The sequence below is a fragment of the Chiloscyllium plagiosum genome, chromosome 22 (genome assembly GCF_004010195.1).
Source record: "Chiloscyllium plagiosum isolate BGI_BamShark_2017 chromosome 22, ASM401019v2, whole genome shotgun sequence".
NCBI classification, from domain to species: Eukaryota; Metazoa; Chordata; class Chondrichthyes; order Orectolobiformes; family Hemiscylliidae; genus Chiloscyllium; species Chiloscyllium plagiosum.
The window spans coordinates 50302455-50326196 of NC_057731.1; the positions used below are offsets into that span (position 1 = coordinate 50302455).

The following is a 23742-nucleotide window of genomic DNA, read 5'->3' on the forward strand; positions in this document are numbered from 1 at the left end:
CGGTTTACGAGGATATAACAAGTCCCCACTTCCTTACTATCGCCTTCAATTTTATTTCATTAACTGCACGCGATAGAATCTGAGACAACAGGAATTCTCTCCCCTCCCTCAGAGGTTGGATTCAATAACGCAAGCCTTGCACAATGGGTTGAATAAAAATAAAGACTGCTGTATTTATGCACAGTGTCAATTTATCATACTCTGTAAACATTATTCACCTATTGTAGTGGTTGGTCCCTCTCACTTCTCTGCCTCCCTCTAATGTAACTGTGCTTCAAAAAAAACTTACAACCATGTGAAATATGCCAGCACAGGTTGCTAAATTTGCAAGAATAATAAGCCTACTTCGGCCAGGCTGCCTCCTGCTGAATCCTATGTTCGCTGGCCCTTCAGACTGCAAGTTCTCCCTCCCTGTCCCTAATCAAGCGCCTTTCACCACGGACAAAACAAAACGTTAAGATGGAGAGGCGGGATTGGGGCGAGAAAAAAGCAAACAGAATTTGGGCTTGGTTCTATTAATCAGCCTATTAAATGGGGGCATATTTACAAATGTCAATCTTGGGTCTTTAGGGTTTTGTCTCTACGTGCGAAACCTCCGACACCCCATCTTTTGTTCCCGAAACTTATGAAAGCCATTGTAGGTACCACGGAGCCTAACTCGGACATTCTTTCAATGTACTTAGTGCTTCTAATCACACCTCTCAAAAGGTTTTTTCTATATAATAACTTTCTCTTTCACGGCGCTTGGCACATGAACAATTCATGTCGAGTGTGGCAGGCGCTGGCCTTTCCACCTCTCTGTACGAGGCAATTGAGCAAAGGACACGGTCTCACAAAAGCAGCTTTTTGGGCGGTTTAACACAGCGTTTGAATAATTTCATTACTGTGTTATATATATAGATAGAATTACGTTTCGTGGGGTGATTTCTCTCTCTCTCTCTCTCTCGCTTTCTGAAACAAAATTACTCTTTTTATTACTCCAAACGTTCATTCTCACCTTCCAATCAAAACTGACACTTAACGTCACTGGAACATGTTTGATGTTACTGCTATTTGCTGCTATTTGTTCAGAAATTTGAGGCAACGGCTTTTGGCCTGGAGAAACACATTTTATTCCTAACCTGACGTCTCATTTCATGAGGGCTTCAAAACGATTAAAATTCAACACATCCGAACAGCATGGCCTCTAATAACCTGCAACTCCATGCATTGTAATTCGGAATAACTTGACAGTTACTTTTTTTTCTCCACCCCCAGTATTTTAGACACAAATGTTTCAAGTTGAGTTACGTTTTGACTGGGAAAGTTTGATGTTCTAATAGTTATCTAATACACCTATATTCAAAAATGCATTATTAATCAAAACGCATTTTCTTTAAAGAGTGATAGTATTTTGCTAATATCTCAGCAATCACTGAAATGTAATTATGCTAATACAGGTACCCATCGAAAATAATACATTCCAAACAAGTAAACCAGGGACAAGTACACGAGGGACTCAATTATGAACATATTGCACCTCAACATTTATTCTTTTTTTTGTTAGCTCCACTTAGTGTATTTCAGCAGTTTTTTTTTAATAGCAGAGTATTCCAAACAAGTAAACCAGGGACAAGTACACGAGGGACTCAATTATGAACATATTGCACCTCAACATTTATTCTTTTTTTTTGTTAGCTCCACTTAGTGTATTTCAGCAGTTTTTTTTGAATAGCAGAGTATTATACAAGCTGGGGACGGGGGAGGGGGAATCCTTCACGAACAATAAGCTTTGCTATATACATAACTTTATACACGCCACTGAAATGTTAACACTCGCCATTATGGTACAAATTAGAGTAAGAGCTTCTGAGGATTACTCGGTATGTACATGAGAGATTTTTTTGGCCAAAGTTCTATTTATGTTTGTTTATTTCCTGCCCCGCCTAAAAAAAGAGTTCTAGCTCACAGCTAGTGGAATCTTTGCTTTAGCAGTGCTGTCAAATATTTAAATTAAACGTAGATTTCAGATGGAAGATGTTTGAGGCAAATCCCTGATTTTCCAAGTGGGATTTCAAAAACGGAATTCCACGGTGGAAGGGTCAGTTCGAACTAATACTAATATTGGGGAGGGGTAGCTTGGCAGTTACATTAATAATACCGCCACCCCACCTCACTGTGGTTTGAAAATTTGAACTTAGTTTACAGCATGTAGAAATAATAGCATTCCTTAAAAAAAAGGGACTGGTTTCAGCAAAACTGACCCATGAAGATTCGTTAAAATATATTTATATAGTTTTGTGTTGCACTTTACCTGGTCACAAGTTGACTCAACTCCCATAGCAGCATTGACTCTTAGCTGCCCTCTGAAGTGGCTTATTTTAGTCAAACGGCTTCAGTTCATAAAGACTAGGCCACCGCCTTCTCAAGGCAGCTCGGGAGGGGGAGGAATTGCTACCCTTAGAAACATGAGCCCCGTCTCCCAGAATGAGTCAAAAGAACGTTTGTAGCAGAACGAAAATGCAACATGCTGTGGATGCTGGAAATCGGCTATAGAATACAGAGAAAGTTAGTCAACGGGTCTGGGAGGAGAGAGGGGCAGAGAGAGAGAAAGTGACTACTATCAGAAGCAGTCTAATCCGCTGGTATCTCCGACGTTTTTCTGAGCTTGTATTGTATTAATTATGTATAGTCTTTTCTCCAACCGTCTTTCTCTTAGAATTATGAGGATTCCTGAAATATGTGAAACACTCCTTTCCGCTTCTGTTAAAAAAATCCCATACCTACATTCGAAATATGACGGTGTCTCTTTTCTCCCTTTTCTCTCTCTCTCTCTGCTGCTCTTCATAATGGCTCTTTTGAGGGATTACTGTCGAACTACACAATTCTGAACAGCAGAATCCGGAGGGTGATCTGTGCTCCATTCCCAGTCGGACACTATAAATCGAACGACAGGGTGTGAAATCACATGGCTTAACAGAGAATGTACAAAACATAGGGCAATATTTGTCGGAGAGCATTCAAAGGGATCTGAAATGAATCGGGATTGTCTTGGAAGGGAATCATAATAGTGTTTTTTTTCCTTCAAAATAAGCTTTCCTTGATTTTTCAAATGACCTACAGTTAAAAAATAGTTCAGAGCAAGTGAAGGCAGCCAACAGTTCTGGTCTCTCATGGTACTTTACCAGGCGCGGATGCCCTGCAGAGTCCCTTGGCATGCGGGCACAGAGGATCCTGGGTGAGACTGCGTCTGTACAGCGCCGTTCACGTTACTGAGGTCCACGTTCATGAAGGCGTTGGACGCCGTGGAAGGCGGCAGCGACGGGATGCTTGTGTAGGTGCAGCTATAGTTAGCGTTGTAGGCCGGGGCGCCGCCGTAGCTGCCGTAAGAGCCAGGGTAGCCGTTGTAGGCGTAAGCGTTTGCGCCGACGCTGTAAGGGCTGGTGTAACTCTGGGATCCTGCTATGCACGGCTTGCCGTCCCGCACCAGCACGGGCACCGCCACCCGTCTGGGCGGGGGTGGGTGATGGTGGCCCGCGATCTCCAAAGATTTGTCCTGGCGTTGTCGTTTGCACTTGTAGCGCCTGTTCTGGAACCAGATCTTGACCTGGGTGGAGGTCAGTTTAAGAGTGTTGGCCAGGTGCTCTCTCTCAGGAGCAGACAGGTATCTCTGCTGCTTAAACCTCCTCTCCAGTTCAAACACCTGGGCCTGTGAGAAAAGCACACGGGGTTTCCTTCTCTGCTTTTGTTTCGGCCGTTCACCATCCTCTGCTTTAACGTTCTCGCTCTCTGAGCACTTCTTTAGGGAATAGCTTTCTGCAGAAACAATGCCGATCCATTAGTGACACAGTTTGCAACAAGGCGGGCAATTTCCAGCCATAACCGAAATGTGAATAACTCTGAGCAATTAATGATATCCGGTGCATTGGTGTGAATGCTTCTTTCGAGTTGATAGTAAACCGGGCAGAGGCAATTGTAACAATATTTGCAAATTTAGCCTCTTGCAGCCCAATTCTTCTATTAAATTATATTTAAATTAAAGGAGAAATATCATGTATTTTATCGTGCTGTTTAATCCCACAATAATATGAGGCGCTGATTTACTGAAAAAATAAATAGAAGCGCTATGTGTGTAAATTCACAGAGACTTTCAACATTTGCACCAATCAGTACCTGGTTTCAAGATCTGTCTTGTCTTAAAAATTTGTCAATTTTTAAAATAATCCTATTAAAATGCCCCGGTTTTACGAACGAATTCGGCAAAATAATTTTTAACAGGACTTGTTTGAGATGCATGAAACCAGGGAAGCACAGACCAAGCACAATATGATTTAAATATTTCTTTATCCACCTTGATTAGCAACTCTTTTGCTCAGGTTGTCAGTACTCACCTTATCCGGAGGCCTTAAATAGGATACATGGTTGTGGAGTTCTTTAGAACAGTTCAATCATATTAACAAAGAAGTACGAACACACTGCAGACTGCAAAACAACCTAAACATTGGGATTACAGTAAAGGGAATGAGAACAATTTACAGCGGAATAATTGATTTAGAGACCCGGGGATAATTGTTCAAAATGTTCAGGGACTGGGTAACTATACTTAGGTTTGTGAATTAAAATGTGGTTCCCGTGTTTTTGGTAGAAGAACCCTTCATTCTACAGTATTAAATTGCACATTGAAAACAAATCTTTCGGGACCTGGAGAACTCACTTTATCCCCGGATCCGTCGAAAATTAATTTTAAAGGTATTTTTCAATGCTGTAGCGTTCCTTTCGCTTTATAGGAATTATCCGAGGGTGCAATGTTAAGGAGCTGAATAAGACCTGAATAAGACGTTCGCGAAATCAATACAAAAGATTCTCCAGGAATTTCTGTTTTTGTTTCAATTTCAAAAATATGACCGAAACAACGAACAACGCCGGCTTTGCAAAACATTTTAAGAATTTAACATAGTTACATTTCAACGCAGCAGATTTTTGCGATATTTTACCTCCGGCTCATCTCTTAATAAAATCTAGACTATTAGGTACTTACTCTTGACCTCATCTCGTAGGATCTCCTCATCTAATTTGGTTTCACACGGGCTTCTCAGTCCTGCGTGAACGTAAAGCTCTGGGGAAAGGCTCGGGTCCCCCTGACTGTCTTGTACTGACAGAGAGTTCAAAAAGGGAATTTTCTCCTCCCCATCCGAAAAGCTGGAGGCCTCCCCGGCGGCGTGCATGCACGAAGGCGGCGGCGGCGGCGGCTGGAACTGAGACGATAAATCCTGCTGCAAGTGATGGGCCACTTGCTGGCGCGATTGTTGCTCCAGATTCAGAATATCTTTGACCGAGAATGGCGTCGACGTGACCGGGCTTGGAAGCATCATCGAGCAAGATGCGTGGGGAATTAGTTATAAACCCGCCAGTTTAATCTCTCTTTTGCCAAGAAAAGAAAGAGAAAATCCAGCAGGCTTTCCTTCCCCCACCTAAATTGCAACCGAAAAAAAGAATTCAAGCTCCCTTTAATTGCACGATTATTTTTCCCTCCCTCTCTTGTAAAACTGACATGCAACTAAAGTGGATTAGGTGGGATTTCTTTTTGCTGCAACCAATAGCTTGCAAACTGCCGAGACTCCGAGTGCAGTTTTGTTGCTGCTCGGCCACCCCAGGGGGATGCGGGTGACGTCACAACGGAGGAGCTCGGGGCGGGCCCCACACGCGTCATTGGCTCCCAGGCACCCGAGATTCAAATAAGGCCGGTGAGATGGGCGGAGCAGGAATGGGGAAAGCATCCATTGGCTGGCCGCGTGTCACGTGCCGCCGCCGGCGCGCGGTCGCGAGCCCCTGGCCATTGGAGGTGGGCGCGTGCCCTTGGCCACAGGAGGTGGGCGCGTGTCCGCCCGAAACTGAAGCTGCTCTGTGTCTGAGTCAGAGGCGCAATTAGGGCAGAAAGAAATTCAGAATTATAGATATTTGTAGACTTTGTTTTGATACGATTGATGTGAGAGGTGAACTAACGCATAAGGCCACCCAAAACCAAATCTTTAGCCTTTCCTTTGGTATGACTGTTTCGAAGGGTGAATTAATAAAGAAAGTAATTCCAAATTATGTATTTTCTTTAGACCTTGAGGTGATACGATCAATATGAGCGGTAAATTAATGCAGAAAGAAACTCTGTTTTAGATCTGCGTTGTTACGAATGATGTGAGGGGTGAGATATTGTTTTTCAGTCTTTGCTTTAAAACGATTGATATGAAAGATGGATTAATGCAGATAATATTCCAATTTATAAAAAAAGAAAGCAATTCCAAAACAAAGAACTGTGGGTGCTGAAGGTCTGAATAAAAAAAATAAATTGCTGAAGAAAATCAGCAGATCTGGCAGCATCTGTGGAGAGAAAGCAGAGTTAACGTTTCGAGTCCAGTAACCCTTCAGAACTTTTAGTCGTTGCTTTGATACGATTAGTGTGAGGGATGAATTAATGCAAAAACGAATTCCAATTTATTAACTTTTAGTCTTTGCTTTGATATGATCAATGTGATGTATACGGATCTGAGATAGACATTATTTTGTTAACCGGATACGAGCCAAAGGCAGGTATATGGAGTTAGGCCAGAGAGCAGCCAAAATCTCATCGAAGAGCAGAACAGGATTGAGCGGCTGAATGACCTACTCCTGTTTCTTAATGCAGAAAAAAGGTTTTTTAAGGCTCTAGATTGTTGCGAGGGTTGAATTGATGTATAAAGAAATTCCAAATAATATTGTTTTTCAGTTTTGCTTTAATATGATTGACATGAAGGATAAATCAATGCAGATAGCATTCCAATTTTTTAAGTATTTGCTTCGATACCTTTTTTTTAATCCATTGCTTTGTTTGATTAGTATTGCGAGATGTTGGCCATGTTTCTTTTTAAAGAAAAGGGAATATAAATCATAATAAATTTGGAGCACACCTCGTTTCTACATAACAACGGCAATCGCTGGAGAAACTCAGTAGATCTAGCAGCATCTGTGGAGAAAGACACAACGTTTCGAGTCCTTCATAACGCAGAAATGTTTTTCGTCTTTGAATACGATTGACGTTATGTGATGTTGGCTGCAGTTTTTTTTTAAAAAAAAGGAACTTAAATTTTAAAAGAAATCCAACTTATATACTTTAGCACACCCAATGTCGGCATAGATGTGTCCCTATACTTGGCGATAGTCGCAATTGCATTTTTGAAATCCTTTAATTCATCCTTATTCCTACAATTATCTGGTGTACTAACTGCACATATACCAGCTAAAATTTACAGGCCAGCAATTGAGTGTAGTGCGAAATAATTGTTAGCTGTGAATACAGTAAGATAATCTCAGAGACGTGTGTGATTATTTTTTATATAGAGAAAAGATCGAAGATGTAAAAAAATCTGTTTGGTTTTCTACCGTTTATTCTCTTGAGGTCACATATTACTCCACTCCTCCAGTTAAGAGATTATGGTTTCTTCAATGATAATGTATCTTCAGAATGCATTATAATAATAAAAACTATCATTATGAAGCATAATAATGTAGCAAGTGCTTGCAGATGACACTATAACAATATAGAACCCCCATTTTGCTCTGAATCTACACATATCAACATTGTACTATATCAAAAACCATGCAATAGAATTGAACAGAGGCAATGTTATTTTCCTCATTGTTGGTCAGTGTAGATCTTTTTGTAAATTTAAAAATCCTTCATCGAATCTAGAAATAAGCAAGAAGTATATGAGTTGATCATTTCTGTAAACACACTTACGCCCTATAGGCCTAGTCTTGATCATTAGGCCTCTTGTGAGTTAAGTAGTTCAGAACGTTATAGAGTGCGAGTGGGCAGTAATAAAATGGACAGCAATACATCGACAGCGATACAATGGACGGCGATAAATTGGTCATTGATACAAGAGACAGTAATACAAGGATCCTGTATATAGAATTTTATGTGCAATTAAATCCTCCCCCGGCAAAATGGGCAATTTAGCAAAACGCTTCACTCTGTGAAAAGTGACACGCGCACTTTGTCAGAATAAAAGAACTTGCGCAATTAACTTGGGAAAATTAGTCCCCTTCAATTTTAATTTTCCTCCTCTCGGTATTTCCTCCTGCTTGCTGCACCACGAAAGGAATCCAATCTGCCGTTTAATTTATTGGAATGTAGGAGGTATCGATGAAATGTCGAATGCAGCTGTACAGGGTGCTCACAACACTTTCTAGATGCTGTAGGGAAATGGATACATGAAGAGTACGTTGGAAATTGCAGTTTTGTTATACGATTGTATAACATTGGGAGAGAGTCCACTGATATCGGAGGTATGCTGGCGAGAAGTCTTTTATTGCCCCACCTGTGAGTTACAGGCATTTTCTATCTTCAGTTCTGGGGCGGGAGGGGATTTAACACTGACAAAGGTGGTTTAACTGAGATTGGTAAAGATTTACAAAAAAAACAAATATTTGGGGAACTTCGTCATTAGGTAAGTGCAGTTACAGCGATATCACAGATCAGTAAAAGTCTTGTTTATCAAATAAAAGAAAGGAAGTGTCACTTAAAACACCAATTATATAACACGCTCTTTCCACTTCATTCATAACAACCACCATCAAGCTTCATAGAACTGCTTACATTCTACAGCTCTTGAAAACTCGAGATTAGCGTTATCTCTGCAGGAACTTCTAGTTTTGAACAGTGCCGGTCGCGTAAACATACGAAATATCAATCACGAAGTAATTGTGTTACGGGCTGGTTACAATTGCATTGCTCTCCCTCTCATTACATTTAACTTTCATCTATGAAGACGCAAGAAACGACATGAATATCTAAATTAAAATAAAACAGAAGCTGAATTTATTCTGGGGGAGGGGGATCATGCTGGTCTGTTGAGCAAATAAACTCATCTAAATTTAAATTGTTGAATTGTCCACGCCTCACCTAAACTCCGAAGCAAATCTCCAAGCGCCCCTATATTTTTCTCTCTTCAGTTTACATTTGGGGCCTCCGCATCTCACTTTCCTTTAAGTTTCAAGTGAGTTGAAATCAGATGTAGCTGGCGATTCGAGGGCTCATTACCCAATTCCTGGTTTTTCGATTTTGTAAATAATATTTAAATGCGAATTTATTGAACTGCTGTTTTAAAACAAATTATCTGTTCGCTTCATGGCCGAAACGAGATGTATGAAATCTGATTCATACCTTTGGTGCGAAAACGAACGCGTTACGTTGTTACCTCCGAAATGAATGATTTCACTAAACTGGCGCTCAGTGAAATTAATTTGGTCAAGGGGTTTCTCTTTAGGCCAATTAACACAACGTAACTAATTACTTCTCAACTGAAACCTGCAATACTGTGTTAAATCTGGAGGGAAAATCTGAGAATTGATGCATTCCTGCTATTAGCGATTCTTAAAAGTCTTGCGGATCTCAGACAACGCAATTGGAATTTTTTTGCAATCGGGAGAAACGAGAGATTATAGAACTGGATATTTCAAGGAACAAAAAATGGGGAAATTTGATTAAAGATATGATTGAATCAATAATTCACTCATTAATTTTCATTTCGCCAATAATTAAATCCACATCATGAATTCTTTTTAGGCCAATTCCGTTATTCATCGCCTCCGCATTGTCGGTTTTTGCTCTAACTGCTTTCACTTGTGATTTGTTTTTAAAATGAGATGTGAATTGCATCGTCTGCCTTGCGCCGACTGCAAACTCGCCAGGCACAGAGAGTGAAACAAAAACATAATTTACAGGGTAAGCTCAGCAGGTCTGGCAGCATTTGCGTAGAGAGAAACGAAATTAACGTTTCCAATCCAGAATTCTTCAGAAGTGACAGTGAACGGACATGGTCTCACGTTGTGCCTCTGCTTCCCCAGCTCCCGGCGCTTAAACAGAACCAGGAGCTTAGAACTTCATGTTTTGGGCACATTCCCAGAAAAGCAAGAGTGAACTTGCCTCGCGGTCCCTCCCAGTTGAATATCGATAACGCACGAGTGAAGTTTTGTTCACTCAATTTACCTCCTAAAGCTTTAGTTAATACTCAACAAAGTGAAATTAAACTGATGGGCTTGAAATTGAAGAGGAAAGGATATCTAGCGGATGTTCATCGCTGCATTTTTAGGCATATCGTTTAAAGAAGTGATGAAAAAATGTTTCATTCGTCATACAATTTTGCATCGCCTACTTGTAAAACCATAACAGAGCACGTGGCAGGACATCAGAGGGAAATTTATGTTGTTACATGGTTCTTCGATCACTTACTTACAAAGGAGAGAATTGAAAGCAATCATTTGAACGAAGCGAACCTAGTTAAACTCTCATAACAAACAAGAAATATGATTTAATCATGACTTTCTGAAGAGGGATGGCTGCAGTTTCCTATTAATTTCAGAGGGAAAATTATATTTCAACAACCTATATCTCTTTCGCAGATCTCCCTTTAAATTGGCAGGTAATTGAATTATTAAAATGACGGTTGGCAGTTTCGCTGTCAGACGTGCAAGTTATAAACACATTTAAAACATTACTTTTGTAATTTGGTACAGGAGTCATTTCCCGACGTCTATCGAACATCCACTGTTTTGGAAATAAAGGCGAGTTTTGATTCTGAGTACGTTGGAATCTGCTCCAGAGCTACAAGAAGAAATTAATATCATTTCAAATTTTGTCAGAGATGTAAACAGAGGATGAAATAGAGAGAACCAATCGTTACAGATGAAGAAGCAATCGACCATTCAGCCCATCGCTGTGTGCTGTTTCAGTGAACTTCTATTATTTCTCAATGAAGCCTGCAACTCATCCGTATTTACATATACAGGAGGTTAACGCTCCTTTGCAACACACAACTATATTTTTACAACACCGCTTTTTTGACTGCACGAACTCACCTGATGATTATTTCCATTTCCGAAGCATTTTAAATATAAAATTCCGGCATTAATTTGAAACTAGTATGTTAATTTGCTGACATGTTGTTATCAGATTAACTAATTTAACCACGCATTTCAAATTTAAGCATACCAAATATTTTGCATCCATTCGTTCTACTGATGCAAACAAAATTTGTCCGATATAATTCTTCGTGTGTAGTAGCAATGTTCACACGCAATAACTTGTATCGTTCTGTCTCTGTTTCTCCGTTAGAATTAACAATTAATCAGGTTGCTGCCAAAATGGACGTCAAATTTTAACGCAAAGTTCGAAACAAAAATTATCCAATATTTGAATGTGATATTTGAGTTCATTCAAAATTATTATTATAATGTGCCATGTATATAACCCTTTCCCCAAAATAAATTATTGCTGTTTTGCAATTCACCAAACAGGAGAGCAAACTGCTAAGAGTGTATCATTATTGTACAATCTCTATTGTCTGTACTTGTCTTTAAAGGTCTATCATCTCTGGTTTATTAATACCTTATCAAGTGAAAGGCACCCATCTTTCCCAATTAAAATTCCGACAGCAAACAGCGCCGGCGGTGTCGGCCGATATGATCTGACACTATCGGGGCGCTGACTTTCCGCTCTGCAGCAACTGTCGAATGGTCGGAGATTACCGAGACCCTCCAGATACTGGAGAGGGACGGGAGTTAAAGAGAGAAGCAGTTAAGCGACCTTTAAACATCCCTTTCAAAACTAAAAGATAGCGAGAGCTGCAGATAACACAATCGCCAAGTGCGCCCAGGCAGCCTGCTAAATTTATACCCGTCCTTAATAGGTTAGTGGAGGAATAGCCGTCAGAGAAAAGGCAACTTTGGTGTGTTTACTGGAACCACGGTAATGGGCTTCCGGAGGCCTACTTTAATTCTACTGCACTTTGCACAAATTCTCCAGCTTCCTGCAGACTTAATAGCAACGCGCGCTCTGTTTCTGGTGCATTTAAATGCTACAGTGATATACATTTGTCCACCCGAAGATTCAAGGGCAACGATATGGACTGATGGGTTCAGGTTGAAACATTTCCATCTGGGCTTTGACTCCAGATCTTCAAACACAGTGACTAATAACTTCCATTTGAATCTCCGATGTTTGTTAGAAGCTCATGATTAACGGGCGTTGTCTGAAATTGGTGCCTGGCCTTTGAGGAGAAAAATGTTTTAAAAATGCTACCGGCACAGTGTGGTAGAGGCTTAAACCACCCCCAACACATTGTTAATTCAAATAAATGTGATTGATCATTTGCATTGACCAAAGCGTTAAGGATCAGGAGGCTATGGAGTCTACTTACAGATCAACCACGATTAAATTTAAGCGCTAAATAGTTTCATTCTTTTCCTGTCTTTCTATTATCAGACTCCCTGGTAGGATGCTAAGCGAGGAAGGATGCAGAAAATGCAACCATTTGTACAGTAGAGAAAGGTCCCACGGCGACTAAAACTGGCAGGACGTACTAAGTATCGTCTTTGCAATTTGCGCCCAGGTGTGTAAGGAACAGCGGGACAGTAAATAGCAAATTGGCTGATTCAATCTTTGCGGCGTTAAAGGGATCTCTCTCTCTCTCTGAAAGCCCATGGAAGGCAATCCCTTTCCATAAACTTGCCAGCCCTATTCCCCTTCAACTCATCTGTCCAAACAGCATGACTGAAGATGTTTAAAATACTGGTTGTTTATCCTACGGATACTTGAGCATCCGGGGCCTTTAATAGATTTTACTTTTTCTCCCCATCCCCCACCCCCACCCCCCACCCCATCCTCTTTTCTGGCTGTATAAACAAGTGTTGGCCTTGCCTCGTAATCGTCAAAGAGTCATAAATCACAGGGCGGTTTTTGCTGAGAAAATGACTGCGTTTCTCGTTGTCACGCGAATATAACTGGCTGTCAAGTTCTAAACCGCGAGGGAAAGGCTCTTATTCCGTTTTCGTAAACTTCCGAATTCTGCCCGTGCGCCTTTTGTTTGGATGTGTAGCAACTCAAGGCACTTAGGTCGCTCCCTGTTCGTCTGCAGCCTCCTCCCCTTCCCCCACTCCTCACAACCTCTCCCCAAATCGAGACGGCGATTCTCACTCCCTCTCTTTCAAAAAAAAAGTCATTAACCTTCATCTCTGCGTGTTTGTAAATAGCAAGCTCACCAAGTAACCCTCGCTATAGCAATGTTTCTCTGGACCTAGCTCCATGTGTCCACCTTAAGGGCGTCAGGGTTCATACATGGAGAAAGAATCTCGTTTTTAAGGTTATATTTATTGTATATACTTGTAGATGTGCACTCGTCTCGCAGAGTCCGATGTACTAAAGTTAGTCAGAATTACATTTTATGATGATCTGACACAAGGAAAGTCACTTTCAGATGTGAAACATTTCTAAAAAGAAGTGACGAGAAACTATACAATTTCAAGTAGTTCGTAATTCCATTATTTTTTACCTTTAATCTAGTTGCCTCATGCCCACTCAGTATCAGTATTCGCACAAGAATCTTATAATATAGGGGAATATATTCAGATAAATTAACTGCATTTCGCCTTGACTCATTCTAGGCACCCACACTTGTTAAATAAAACGTTCATTCTGAATGCTAACGGATGCTATTTCCCAATTTTACAATATACTTTTTTGTGTGTATATAATCCAGCAGCTAAACAATAGACGCGTTATCTTAAAAAATGTGAATAAAATAGTAAGGCTCAAGATACCGTTAACTGCGTTTCTATTTGATTTCTCTTCCAATGCTGAGGGTTGTGGCAAATCGTCTCTTCATCAGAACAAGGTAGATTCCTCGTCTTTTCAGCCATCCCTACGGCATTTACATGTATGCATGCTTTACCTGGCTCAGAGAGGAGAGCAGCAAAACAAAGAGAAACGCTACACCTGTCACACAGCCCGGCGCCAGTGCCAAATGCTTGGATGCTACTGAGACTCCGGCAGAAGACAGCTTGATAATCCCCATCCGCTCGCCATCAACAATATCTTGTTTAGATTAAAGCTTCCACTCTCTTTCCAGCACTCCCACTCCAGACTGTTAGTACAGACACCCAGCTTTTGTCTTTAAATGGAGAAATCGAGACTCAAGCCATTTTTTTTCCATGATGCAATACCCCGCTGGCGGACCACAACTTAATACATCCTAAGATAAACAGGGAAGGGAAACTAAAGAAATCCCCCCCTCCGACCCCCACTCCCAACACCAGACCCCCCCCCCCCCCCACACACACACCAATAAGACAATGTTCCGATTTAGAATGGTGGGGAGTGCAGCGATACACGCAAATGTATCAGCAGGTAAGGACACATTTAAAACAGCTATCTGTTATAATACGTACACGGATAATATATTATTTATTAATAGAGTGTGTCGGAACGTTCAGTCTCTCTACTGTGGTGTCACGCTTATTCTTAAAACATTTCACCCGATTTTCTACTTCTATACGCGAGTTTTTTTTTCCCGAAGGCTAACGACCATGAACTAAAGTAAAATGACAGGAGGATGAAAATATGATTAACCGCCGAATTTTCCCGCATCCATTCCGAATAGTACAGCGTTTCACAACAACCGTCTGACAGTGACTGTATGTTTTTGTGATTTGGAGGTGCCAGTGTTGGACTGGGGTGTACAAAGTTAAATCAGATGAAGGAGCGACGCTCCGAAAGCTAGTGTGCTTCCAATTTAACCTGTTGGACTATAACCTGGTGTTGTGTGATTTTTAACTTTGTATTTTTTTAAACAACAACAAAGAGACTCACATTCATTTTGAAGAAGTTTGTGCAAGTTCAAACGGCATTTAAACGGTATAATAGAACAATATCTTGTATTTATATCACGGTGTTTATCGAGATTTAAGCAGATTGCACGCAGTAAACATGTCGCGCTTTTTTATGTATGGAGCGTTTTGTATGCAGGAGGACAGCGGCATTGTGATTAGTGCCTACATTGGTTTAAACAATCGAATACCAGCTGCTTTAAAAAAAAACGCCGGAAGCACTTGTCGCGATGGATTTAAGATTGGGCATATGGGCTCCGAAATTTGGTTTTGGAAATATGTGCCAAAACAAAACCGATGGCATGTAACCTGCAGGATCGCTATAAATCAAACCGAGGGGATGGTTTAGAGAGACACTATTTGTTCACGAGACGATTGTTTTTAAGTGGACTCACGTCCATTAATCTTTTCTTTTATTCGCCCACCATTACAACAACCAAAACAAAAACCAGTCGGATATGAAGTTACTCTACCAGGATCTGTCCGAGCTATATAACAAGAGACGTTACAAGCAAGTTGTATTTATGGCGCTGAACAAATAAGACGTTCAGATCCAAATGGGCAGCTACTTCCTAACAAAGGAAATGTCTTTTCTTTAAAGAAACCTTATTAAACACAGAAACATATAATTGTTCATGTTTCACTGACTATAAAGTGTCCCAATATGATACACCTCTCAAACTCACTACATGCCACACTCCAGGTTAACCAGAGAAATCATTTATTCAAATACTGGATGTTCCCTCAGCAGTTCACATTTTCTTTGTCCAGCTTCAAAATTTCGAGAGAAGCAGCATTTTAAAATGAATAAATCAAATTTCAAAAACAGGCGCTGGTTTTCTGTCATCCCAGATCAGCGCATCTACACTCAGATGCATCTTTAGGAAGGGTGCAGCCCGGCGGGAGGTATCTTTGGAACTCATTAATACATATTAACAAAGATCCATAGTTGGTATTTCTATGTGGCGCAGTGCTGTAAATCAGACAGCAACAGTATCATTCACCCTATTGCTGAGCCCTGAACAAGGTTAACATAAATATGTCATTTTAAAAGAAAAACATACGTATTATCTTGATACACAACTCGAAGCATTCATGCTGTCGAAGACAATAGTTAGTCCAGAGAATTTATGGTGGGACTTCGCATGTTTAGTCCATGTAGCAATGAAAAGTAATAAAACCCAGTTTACTGAGTCTGAGGAATCGCATGCTGAATTTGTGTCCATATTTACCTTTTACTCTTTCGATTAAATACATTGTTTCTTTTTTTTCCTCAGTATTCTGGTTCTTTTCGGTATTATTCTGGAGAAAGTCCCTGGATTTCGAAGTCTTCTGGAAACTAGAGATGGTGATTTAAAGCTCAAGGAGTCAACAGCTAAAACTTAGCTTCGCAGGGACAAAGGATACTCTTCAGCTTCGAAATCTTAACAAACCGAAAGTTTTATTGTCTGTGCGCCGTGCTTACTGACAATGTAGGGGACACAACTGTCAGTTTTCGCCCTCTACCTTACGGTGCTCCTTTACACAGCCCTACTCTCTTTCAAATCAAACGCCCGGAGCCGCTCCACCTTTAAAGTATATCTTTTTTTTCTCTTTTTCAATTAAAGTGGGCCAATAAAATGTAAATATAAAGTGGACTGGCAAATTACGAAGGAACTCAAATGCTTGTTAAAAAAAAAACAAAACGGAGAGCAATACAGTTCAGGTCCAGTTTGTATGACAATGATTAGGCGAAAGTGAGGACTGCAGATGCTGGAGATCAGAGTCAAGATTAGAGAGATGCTGGAAATGCACAGCATATCAGGCAGCATCCGAGGAGCAGGAAAATCGACGTTTCGGGCAAAAGCTCTTCATCGGGAATGAAGGGCTTTTGCCCGAAACGTCGATTTTCCTGCTCCTCGGATGCTGCCTGACCTGCTGTGTTTATCCAGCACCACTATAATCTTAACAATGTTTAGAACAAGGTAACGATTGGGGCGTATATTCTGGGGGGTAAAATCGCGATGAGATGTTACAAATGAGCAATTGGACTTGATAACTTTGCTCTAATTTCAGCGAATGTTAAATTTCTGCTGCGTGTTCTGTTTGAACCTAAAAGAGGAGTATATATGATTGCAAGGGTCACATAGAGACTGATCTGAAGAAGTGGATAGACAGGAACTATCCAAATCTCTGATGGTTTAACTCGCCTCTGTCAAGGTGAACTCATGGTAACAACTCTGTGACAACATTCATCAAATTACGTTTGAAGATCTATTAACAGCTGGAATATGCACAGTTTTTAAAAAAATATATACAACACTCAAATATTTGGTTACTATAGGGGCCTATTTTAACTTTCACTTGTAAAGTCAATGTGGAATTTTTTGAAGCGCCATTAAAAATCGTGTTTAAATGATTGATCGAATTATTTATTGTCACCTGTACCGAAGTACAGTGAAAAGCTTCGTTTACCAGCAGTACAGGCAGATCATAGCAAGCAAGGATGTACAGATCAAAAAGACTTAGGCAAAGGCATACAGTTTACATTGCAACAGGGAGTGTGCCCGGCGAGATCAACAATAGTAAAATCAACATTATTTGAGGCTAAAGAGTCCATTCATCAGTCTATTAACAGTGGGGAAGAAATTGTTCAAGCTTCTGTATCTTTTGCCTTACGCAAGAGGTTGTAGGAGATTATTACCGGGTTGCGTTGAGTCTTTGATGATGTTGGCAGCTTTTCCACGCAGCGAGCCGTGTAAATGGAGCCCATGAATGGAATGTTGGCTTCTGTGATGGTCTGGGCTGTGCACACCACCTTCTGTAGTTCCTTACAGTCCTGGGCAGAGCAGTTGCAGTACAGGCCATTATGCACCCGGATAGTATGCTCTCAATGATGCATCTGTAGAAGTTGGCGAGGGTCCTTATGGACATGCCAAATTTCGTGAGCCATCCGAGGAAGAGTTGTTGTACCTTCTTCACCATCGCATCTACCTGGGAAGTCCAGCACAGGTTGTCGGTTATCCTCAGTCTGAGGAATGCGACGCCCTCCACCCTCTTAACCTCAGTTCTATAGATTGAGATGGGGGCATGTCCTCCTTCTTCCTTTCTGAGGTCAATTAATTCAATCAAAGCATCATATAATGGGATGGCTGTGCTGTCAATAATGTGAACAGATATTCAGTCAGTTGTACTTGAAAAAATGCCAGGGCAGCGTCACGGAAAGGAGATAGTAACTAGTGGGAGGGCCAATGCTCTCTTCTCTAGTGCAGCTATGGGATGGCCGATGATTCCCGAGCGCACAAACCACAAACAAAAACGTTTTCAGGAAATCACCGTATTGTGCATAGAGGGACTTGCGCCTGTAAGCTCGCCCGAGAGAAACCAGAAACCCCCCAAAGTCCGACTTGGTAATCTTGCTCCACTGCATTCGTAGCCAATGCTTGTTCATCATTTTACTCTCCCAATCACTTTTCTTTACCCAATTGCTGTGTAGCAATCATTCGCTTGAAGTAGCAACAGTACGTTTTCGGTATGGGGGTGGGGGTGCGGTGGGGGGAGTTGATATTGCCAGAGAAATCTTAAAAGGATCCTTTAATGGGAACGTTCCAGCGTCTCGTCCGTATTAGAATGTCGCGATGTTCAGGAGCAAGACGATAAGATTCCCCGCGAAGCAAGTCATATTGGCTACTACATTGTTCATCCTCGTGTGTTTCGATGTAATTGATTCTAGCTGTTCTGAAGATGGGTCACTGGACCTGAAACCTTAACTCTTGCTTTCTCTCCACACATGCTGAGTTATTCCAGCAATTTCTAATTTTGTATCTAAGTTTTTATCATGAGCTGTGTGGGATACATAAACGTATGCAAGGTGATAGGGACCAGTGAATAACCTGAGTAACAAACACTTTCCAGGACCGAGTGCGAAGAGTCGTTTGCTTCTGGATTTTGTACTCCATTCGCTTCTGGAAGACCCTCGGAGAAGGGGAGCGGATGGCCTTTTTGCGCATGTTCGTGGGATATTTGCAAGCTGCTCCCAACTCGCCTGCCACAGTATTTTACACCTTAGATTTTTTAAAAGAAAACTTTAAACTTACTTACTTTATCCCGGACATTGTAAGACTATCTCATAGCGAAATATATCGAGTCATTGTGATGTGCAGCACGAAAACAGACCCTTCGTTCCAACTCGTCCATGCCAACCAGGTATCCTAAATTAATCTAATCCCATTTGCCAGCACTTGACCCATATCCCTCTAAACAATTTCTATTCATATACCCATCCAGATGCCTTTTAAGTGTTGCAATTGTACCAGCCTCCACCACTTCCTCTGGCAATTCATTCCATACACTCACCACCCTTTGCGTGAAAATGTTGTCCCTTAGGTCTCTTTTATAACTTTCCCCTCTCACCCTAAACTATGCCCTCTAGTTATGTACTCCCCCACCCCACCTTGCCCATTTACCCTATTCATGTGATTTTATAAACCTCTATAAGGTCAACCCCCAACACTCCAGGGAAAACAGCCCCAGCCTATTTAGCCTCTCCCTGTAGCTCCACCCCTCCAACCCTGGCAACATACTTGCAAATCTATATGATGACAGCACATTTCACGATATGATTTGTTTGGAGACCAGTTACCACTCTCATTGGTTATGTGAAGGCCTTACTGGATTTTCTCTGTGATAGGTGGCTATATTAAGTGCGTTCATTATTTACATAAAGCACATTATGGGCTTACATTTGCATGGTCCTGGATACGACCGATTGACATATCATAAAACAACACCAGCTTTTATTTATATGGTGCCTTTAACGGTATTTTTTAAATTTTCAAGCAGCTTCTCAAGAACATTAGCAAGCACAACATTAACACCCAGTTAGATCTGATGATATGAAGGCAGGTGGTCAAAATGTTAGTTTCCAGGATAGCCTTCATGGATGAACACGAGGTAGAGCAGTGGAGAGGTTTAGGGAAGGAATTCCAGAACATAAACCAACCAACTGAAAGCATGGCCACCAATAGCACAATTATTAAACCGGAGATGCACAAGAGGCCAGACATCAGGGTTTTTGGTGGTGCAGTCATAGTGTCCCTATCTCTGAGCCTGGAGGCCTGGATTTAATTCCCACCTGTTCCAGAGATGTCTAATAACATCACTGAACAGCTTGACTAGGAAATATATCAAGAGACCAGACTTACAGGAGTGTAGATGCCTCCATGTGTTGACGGGCTGTGAGCGTCATAGAAATAGGAAGGGAGGCTATCATGGAGCACGCGATTTTTAAAATCCGAGTTCCCTTAAATATCAGCCATTATAAGCCAGTGAGCACAGGGGTGATGAGTCAACAGGGCATAGACTGCTGAGTCTCCGGTGATCTCAAGGTATTGGAAAGTTGAACACAAAACTGACCAAAAATGCATTGGAATCGTCATTGTCTAAATGTAACAAAGACATAAATGAGTGTTTTAGCAGCAAAAGGGCTTGGGTAACGGGAGGGTCAGGTGATGTTCCAGAGGCTCATCCAAAGGGCAAATATGAAACTAAGATTGTGAGCAATCTGGTTGCACCATAGGCCGTGGCAAGGAGAAAAACGAAGGTGGAAACTCAAGAATGGAGCTTCAGCCCTGGGATCAGTCGCTTGTCCCAGTGTTTAATTGGAGGAAGCTTCTGCTCATCAGTATTGAATGTTGAGAAAGCAGTCAGGCAACCCTGAGACAGCGGAGGGTTGAGAGGGATCATAGTGAAATCGGATTGGGTGTCTGCAGAAAACACGTGGCAACTGTTACTCTGGATCAGGTCAACTAGGTACAGCATGTAGTTAAGAAATTGGGCAAGACTAAGGGTTCACCCTTGAGGACATTGACTACCCTGACAGATATTTACTAACCAACCTGATTATAACACACCTCGAGAGAACGTGAGACCTAAATCCAGACTTCCCACACCAGAGGTAGGGACAGTACCATTGCACCACAAGAACTCTAGTACATTAACCATTATGGGATATGTTTTCTAATTAAGCTGTTCAGGGACCTTATGACACACCTCTGGAGAAGGTGGGACTTGAATCTAGGTCACCTGGCTCAGGGGTGGAGATACTGCCACTGCACCACAAAAGCCCAACCATACTAACCATTATGGTATGCATTGGGAAGAGATTCATTGCAGGTGTCAATTCAGCTGCAAACAGACAAATCCCACTAAGCTGGACAGCAGAAAACAAGGGTTGGAGGACGATGGTGGGGTCAACCACGGCAAAGGCTGCAGACGGGTTGAGAAGAATTTCAAGGGTTAGTTAACTTTGTCAAAGTCACTTAATATATTATTTGTTTCCATAGTGTAATGAGAACACAACATCTAATAAGAAAGTTTCAAAGCGAATTTGGAAAGACTTAAAAGTAATGGTGACGAATAGATGTACTTATTTTTAGAGTTCAGAAATTAGTGATGGAAATAACGATGAGTTTATTTAGAAACTTGTAGACTCTTATAAATCTTAGACATTTAAATCAGAAACCGTACACGTTGTTTCAGACAGAAGATGTTGCTGAGGGCTAATTTTTGGAACAAGAAGTGTTAGAAAAACTGAACAAGTCAGGTAGCAATCGTGGAAAGTGAAGTTAAAAGTCATGAAGATGCAGCGATTCGAAAGCTAGTGCCTCCAAATAAACCTGTTAAGACTCTAACCTGGTGTTGTGTGATTTTTAACTTTGTTCACCGCAGTCCAACACCGCTCTTCCAAATCGTGGAATGTGAAACAAGAGTTAACATGGAAGCCTTACACCAAAACTGCAGACTGTGGAAGCTGGGTTTGGATAAATTCTACTGATCCGTTCTGATCTTTGTACACGTCTTGTTTGACGTTCAAATAATTGGACATTTTAGGGAGGGGAGGTTGAGGGCGAAGAACAACGGTGGATGCGATAGATTAAAAGTCTGGAAGTGGAAAACTAAACGAATTAAAGTGTTTCGGGATGCATTGAGGGAATGATCGAAATAAAAGCTTAAATTCAAGAGGATCAAGTTAATATTTAATCCGATTTGGATCTAAAAGGGAAATTTGCTTATGTTCAGTTCCCTCCCGAACCGTGGTTAGAATATCATTGTCGCAGACATGGTTCCAACAATCCAGAGCCAAAAAACTCTCTTGGAATAAATTACATTTAATGGAATTCAAGAGCCTGGGGCTTTGGAGTAATACGGTAGTAGCACATGTCAGAGACCAGACAAAGCAGTGACTAGAGCTCAGTGAAACCCGCAGACACACATTAAAAAGACGGTAATCTTGGTGAAATGCAAATCTGGACAAACGGGATACATAGCTGACTGCTCACTCAATGCAAAGAGATTAGTATCTGTCCAGTCCATTTTGAAACGACCAACAGGAAGCTGAATATTTAAAGTGAGGAGACGGGTTTCAGCATTGGTCTGCGAGTAGACAACGTAAGGATAAAGTATTAACATCGTTACCACGGTCCGGAAGAGAATGAATATTCTCTCCACAGGAGGTTTTAAGGTTATGGGATGTCTCGGTTAGCAACAACAGCGGAAGTAGAATCCAGAACAGATTTAAAATTTATTTGGTAGAAGGAAAGTTCAGATGTGTGCTGAGAGGAATAAAGACATTGGAAATTTAAGATATACACCAGGTTCAATGGACAAAATGATCTCCCATACTACCTTGTTTTTTTGTGTGAAGGTATTTCGTACAGCTGTGATAAATGCGGACCTTCTATTATGAATGAATGTAATTGCTATCTTAAAAGCATTTCTAAAATTGCTACCGTACATAATGCAACTTTCATCGCATCCTTGTATAATCTCAATGTTCGTCAAACTTAACTACTGATCAGTACCCATATTCTTATCGCTATGATTATTTGTAAACTCACACGCACAGCCCGGACACTTGGCACTTCTTAGCATAGGCGTCTTGACAGTTAACATGTTAATACTCTTTGTTTCTATCTCCTGCTTTTCTTGAAAACTTGTCTCATCCCTAAATGGATCGTAGGCTTACTTACTTGCAGTTGACATTTAGATTCTAAACCGCTGCCAGGATGTGGTCAGGTTGGGCAATAGGAGATTGTTTGACGATGTCACTGATTGTCCTTCTTTGTTCGGAATGCTCCCTACAGTAAAGTAGCGATCAGAATTTACCAGGCCTGCGAATGGAAACATATTTTCAGCAATTAGTTCCAATTCTATGATATTCCAGATCAAATATAAAATGAATGTAAAAACAGTCTTTTAGTTGAATTTTACTGACTGAAGCCTGAAATTTATAAACAATCTTCAAATAGCAATCTTCCCTTACCAATTGCATTTAACTTAGAGTTACAGTCATAGAGTTCAGACAGCACGGAAACAGACCCTTCGGTTCAACTCATCCGCGCCGAACAGTCATCCCAATCTGACCTAGTCCCATTTGGCCCTCTATACCCTTCCTATTCATGCACCCATCCAGATGCATTTTAAATGTTGTAATTGCACCAGTGTCCATCACTTCCTCTGGCAGCTCATTCCATACACACATCACCCTTTGCGAGGAAAAAGTTACCCTGCAGGTCCTTTTTAAATCTATCCCCTCTCACCTTAAGTTTATGTTCTATGGTTTTGGACTCCCTAAGAAAAAGACCATGGCTATTCTCCTTATCTATGCCTTTCATGAATTTAAAACATCTATAAGGTCACCCCTCAGTCTTTGACGCTCCACGGACAAAACGTCAGCCTTTCCAGCCTCTCCCAATAACTCAAACCCTCTGGAAGCGGCAACATCCTTGTAAATCTTTTATACACTCTCCCAAGTTTAGCAACATCCTTCGTATAGAAGGCCGACGAGAATTGTATGCTTTATTCCAAAAATGGTCTCACCGGTGTCCTATACTGGTGCAACATGAAATTCCAATACCTATACTTGATGTCATGGCAAATGAAGGCAAGCGTGCTAAATGCCTTCTTTACCAACCTGACTACCTGCAACCCCATTTTCAAAGAACTATGCGCCTGCCCCTCTCGGTCTCTTTGTTTGGCAACACTCCCCAGGGCCCTACCATTAATTGTTTAAAGCCTGCCATGGTTTGT

The 23742-nt window shown here is 41.2% G+C and overlaps 1 protein-coding gene across 6 annotated transcripts; it reads right to left on the minus strand.

The window, feature by feature from the left end:
• Positions 1-2108: 2108 nt before the first annotated feature.
• On the minus strand, positions 2109-13910 carry nkx2.3 (NK2 homeobox 3). 6 transcript variants are annotated; one of them, XM_043713027.1, is made up of 5 exons: positions 13609-13910; positions 11399-11554; positions 10510-10615; positions 5018-7695; positions 2109-3795 (listed from the first exon to the last, which is right to left on the minus strand). In XM_043713027.1, exons 4-5 carry the CDS (start codon positions 5349-5351, stop codon positions 3161-3163), a joined length of 969 nt encoding a protein of 322 aa, XP_043568962.1. In that variant the 5' UTR covers positions 5352-7695; positions 10510-10615; positions 11399-11554; positions 13609-13910; the 3' UTR covers positions 2109-3160. The 6 variants fall into 6 exon arrangements, with proteins under 6 accessions (XP_043568962.1, XP_043568961.1, XP_043568963.1 ...); XM_043713026.1 differs by lacking the exon at positions 11399-11554; XM_043713028.1 differs by lacking the exon at positions 11399-11554 and having other exon boundaries at positions 8609-10615.
• Positions 13911-23742: the final 9832 nt, after the last annotated feature.

Coding starts and splice junctions, on each gene's coding strand:
- nkx2.3 (XM_043713032.1), bottom strand. CDS start 5,351: ATGATGCTTCCAAGCCCGGTCACGTCGACGCCATTCTCGGTCAAAGAT. Junction 3,796..5,017: donor CCTACGAGATGAGGTCAAGA/GTAAGTACCTAA, acceptor TTGTTTCTGCAG/AAAGCTATTCCCTAAAGAAG.